The sequence below is a fragment of the Teleopsis dalmanni genome, chromosome 1 (assembly GCF_002237135.1).
Source record: "Teleopsis dalmanni isolate 2A chromosome 1, ASM223713v2, whole genome shotgun sequence".
Lineage (NCBI taxonomy): Eukaryota > Metazoa > Arthropoda > Insecta > Diptera > Diopsidae > Teleopsis > Teleopsis dalmanni.
In genome coordinates, this window is record NC_051846.1 from 100,022,297 (window position 1) to 100,026,922 (window position 4,626).

Below are 4,626 nucleotides of genomic sequence, written 5' to 3' on the forward strand. Positions count from 1 at the left end.
CTCCACCAATGTCATCAACCAAGCACCGTACTCTCCAGATATGACCCCGTGTGACTTTTTCCTCTTCCCCCGACTCAAACTGCCATTACGGGGAACGCGTTTTGAAAAAACGCGTTATGAAAGATTGTATCAAGCGTTGGGGAACTTTTATACAAGTCCCCAGAAGGGACTTCTATTCATATGGGATATCCTATCCATATATTAGGGTATATCCATGTTAGCTACAACAATGAATTTTCTAAATTGTAGGTTAAACGATATAAATCAACTCGGAGGAGTATTAAGATCAATTTTAACTACAAGGAATTGCTAGCAAGAGGTGTACTCTCTTCGGTGGGCTTACGTTGGAGACTATGAGTTTACCAGTATATGATTTCTATTTCAAGGATATGATATTGTATTTTGTGTGATGGACTTAAATGGGCAAACAATTTTGGTTAGCATGCAACAGACTTATCGTTGATAAGTCTGTGTTGCGTTGGTAACGCAATGAAAAATGATTGTTATAAAATGACTATCCATATGGGAACATTTACGATAATGTACTAATTTACGATAATGCATGTTAAATATTTCAGTATTAAATATTTATTTCTAAAATTCTATGTATAAAACTTGGAAGTATATTTAGTTTTGCATGTTTGTAATGATTTTATAAACACAGATAATTTCTTATAGAATAGATCTTTATTCCTCCATTTTTTTCTTGAATTGTAGAACATAGTTTGCGCAGTTATAATGCAATCGCAAGCATAATTTAAAGCATCATTCAAATCCTGAATCTATAAAATATAAACATTTTATTACATGTTTAGAAACAAATTCGCGAATACCTCTTGATTTTTCTTCAGTTGAAGACGGAAATATTTCCGACATATATCTTCAAAAAGATTTTGAACAAACTGGTATTCTACGACTATGTGTCGCCACTTTTCTGTTAGATCTTCTTTAATATACTTTGTATTTATTAAATTTTCGTTATTAAGTTTGTCTTCAAATTGCTTAAAGGCCATCAACGGCTCATTATCTCTATAAAATAAATTTCAAATTAAATGTTGCGCAATACTGTTTTGTATTAACTTAACACTGATATTGCATTATGTATTGTTTTTTTACAAACTTTGCTGTAACAATTTTTTCTGTAATTTTCCCTAATAAAGTATTTAAAAATAATTAAAAAAATATTCTTCAAGTAATATTTTCGCGAACACTTGTAGTCTCTGAAATTTGAAAAATTATACATTTTCAGCATTTATTTCTAAAATGATTTCTTTACGATATATAAACGAGCATTTTATCGGTTATTATATAACCTTCGAAAACGAAATATTGCACGAGTTATATGTCCTCAATCAATAAATACTCGTATATATATTCTAAGATAACTAAAAACTGATGAATAATTAATATAATAAGATTTTAGGAAAGAAATCAATTTATAGCATTCTTAGCTCCTACACAAACAATAATATTAGGCATTTTCGGTGGCTCGCAAGTGCTTCAAAAAATAGCAAGTTGCTGGCCTATACTGGCCGAAATGTACGCAAAACAACAACACTATTTTCTCTACCTCGGCCAAAAAAAAACAAAAAAAAAACAAAAAAACAAAAAAAATGTGTTGTTTGTGCTGACAATTAATTATATTTTTAATTTGATAAGAAATAAAAAAAATTAAATTGTGTTTTAATAAAAGACCTTATTCGCGTCGCCTTATACAGGGTTGAAATACAATAGTGTTTGTTCTGGCTGTTTGCCCCGTTTAAAAAAAAAGAAGATGCTTTGACGTTTCCAGGAAGAGGAAGGAAGATGTTTTCTAAAAAATCAATGGAGAATTTTGAGGTATAGGTTCACTTTTAATTGCGACATTCCTTATGCCATTTAAACTACGTGCCTTTTCTTATCAATATTTTCTAAGATTTGTATCAATTCTTCTGTATTACGTCTAATATATTATCGATTTATATTGGAAGAGCGAAATGATGTCGCTCACACAAGAAGTAAGAAGCACTGAATGAATTATTCAAATGAAAAGTGTTGAGTCTGAAAACTGTGGTACTTGAGGGCTACGGATTTTTTTTATTTGGGAAGCACCTCTAGAAGGATCAAGGCAAGGTACTCTCTAAACGATTCTGAACACCTTTTCCATTATGAATTTTTTTGTGTCTGATGTGCATTTTTTCTCGCTCGGTGGTAGTCTCTCCTTCGTTTAGCAACGTCTGGTTTAGGAGACACTCTTTGTTTAGCATTATTTCAATTTTTTTGGTGATTTGGGTCTTTCGAGTACTTAGATTCTGATAACCTTCGATCTTGTTGTATTTTTTTATTATTTATTTTTATTATTTATTTACATTGTGACCGAAAAGCTTTCGGAAATTCTCATTTAAAATTCGCGCGCTGTATATTTTTCGATATTTTAAGTTTATGTAGTTTGGCAGCACTGTCCTTAATTATACTATGCCAAAAATGAGCGCGATCTGTCGGACAGTTCGTTTACGGCAGCTGTTGAAACCAGTTCACCTCAGTAGTGCGTTGCGAAAAAAACAATGGAAAAAAATATTGAACAAAGAGTTTGCATCAAATTTTGTTTTTCGAACGAAATTTCGTGTGCAGAATCGTTGCGAATGCTACAAAAGGCTTATGGGGAATCAGTTTTATCGAAAACTCAAGTTTATGAGTGGTACAAAGCCTTTCAGGACTGTCGTACGACCGTCGAAGACATGCCGCGTTCTGGACGACCTTCGACCTCTACCACCGACGAAAACATTGAAAAGGCAAAGGAAATCGTGTTCAAAAATCCTCATGTGAGTGTTAGAGAGATAGCACGAGAGCTAGGCATCGGTCGTGAGATGGCTCGTTTGATTTTGGTGGACAATTTGTGTATGCGACGTGTCAACGCCCGGCTTGTTCCGATTCACCTCAATTTGTTCAACATTATCAACGATTTTAAGGCCAAACATTCAATAAATACCATCGAACAGCCACCGTATTCACCTGATCTTGCACCGTGTGACTTTTTCCTGTTTCCCAACCTCAAATTACCACTCAGAGGAACGCGTTTTGAATCCATAGAAGACGTAAAACAGAATTCGCAGAGGGAACTCAAAGCCATACCGGAAAGCGCCTATAAAAAATGTTTTGATGATTGGAAGAAACGTTGGCATTTGTGTATCGCTTCTAATGGAGCATATTTTGAAGGAGATAAAATAAATATTGATGAAGATTAAGAATTTTGCGTTTTATTTAAAATTTTCCGGAAACTTTTCGGTCACAATGTATTATTTATTCAATGTGTGAATGAAGATCACCCTGTTGAGGGGGAACAGTTTGGTATGCATCGAAACGACAATGAAAGTAAGTAGTTGTCATTTAGCTCGCATCGGAACGACACGTCGAGCGCAGTAATTCGCGGAATTCGTATTTGATTATATACTTTAATATTTAATAGCTTAACACAAATAAAAAATTGTTAGATATTTGTAATATTTACTTTACAGTTCAGAAGTGGGATAATAGGTAAAAATGTGTTGAACTACGGACAAATTTTATGCATAAGAGTGCAGCAGCCCTAGCGCTTCAATAGTTATATTTTGTACAAGCAACAAACGGAAAAGTTGTGAAATTCTCGTAACCATAATTTACTTGCAAAACTAATCGTGATTAGTGAGTGCGGAAGAGACAAATAAGCAAACAAACTTGAGAGGAGCAAGAACAAGAAAATGTGTACGAAATGAAAGTGAAACAACGAAAACGAAATTAAAGTAGATCATAAAATGTTAACGGCGTTGTGAATAAAAAAAAAAGACAACTAAATTAAAAAATAGTATAATTACGAATACGTTTAACGCTAACAAAGAATTAACGATGCCGAAAATCAGCGAATTAAAAATTGATCAACTAAAAGTTATACTGCGTGAAAAGAGGTTAGCTACAGCTGGTACGAGAGCGGGATTATAATTGCGGTTAACAGAAAAAATCAGTGCTGATGAAATTAAAGCACCAACGGTAATGCATACTACAAGATTACAAGAGCAAATCAATGACCTACGTAGTATGATGGAAACTAATGTCAGCATGTTCCAACAGAGAAAGCAACAAACAGTTGACACAAATGGAGTGCAGACGCCTATGAATAATTCAGCCATTAGGTGAAAGTGTGAGTCAATCTGTAACGCCATCAATTTCTACAAACGCATATGGTGGGTTTCAGTCAATTAAGGAAATAGGAGACATGATTCCGGAGTTTGACCCAACTAACAAGCAGTCGCTAACTGTTCAGCAGTTCATTAATCATGTAGGTGGAGTTATGAGAGCTTGTCAACTAAACGGGAAATGTGTTTTATTGGCTGTTTACGGTTGATTAAAAGGAGTGGTGCGTGTCTAGTTAGACCCATTACCTACCGTGCACACTAGCTGGGATGATTTTGCAACAGAACTGAAAAACGAATTTTGCGTATCTTACAACGAAGCACAAGTGCACCGCATTATGAGCGAATCAGTACGTAACACAGGTGAACATACATCCGATTACTGCTTTAGAGTTTATGCCTTAGGCAAGCGTTTTCAGCTAATCCTCTATTATTCAGTATACGCGATAGGGGTTGAATCATTGTGATTTATAAGTTGCTA

General features: G+C 34.3%; 1 protein-coding gene across 1 annotated transcript; it reads right to left on the reverse strand.

The window, feature by feature from the left end:
• Positions 1 to 579: 579 nt before the first annotated feature.
• On the reverse strand, positions 580 to 1,025 carry LOC119668575. The gene is made up of 2 exons (XM_038078168.1): positions 834 to 1,025; positions 580 to 782 (listed from the first exon to the last, which is right to left on the reverse strand). Exons 1-2 carry the CDS (start codon positions 1,011 to 1,013, stop codon positions 603 to 605), a joined length of 360 nt encoding a protein of 119 aa, XP_037934096.1. The 5' UTR covers positions 1,014 to 1,025; the 3' UTR covers positions 580 to 602.
• Between the last annotated feature and the right edge of the window lie 3,601 nt (positions 1,026 to 4,626).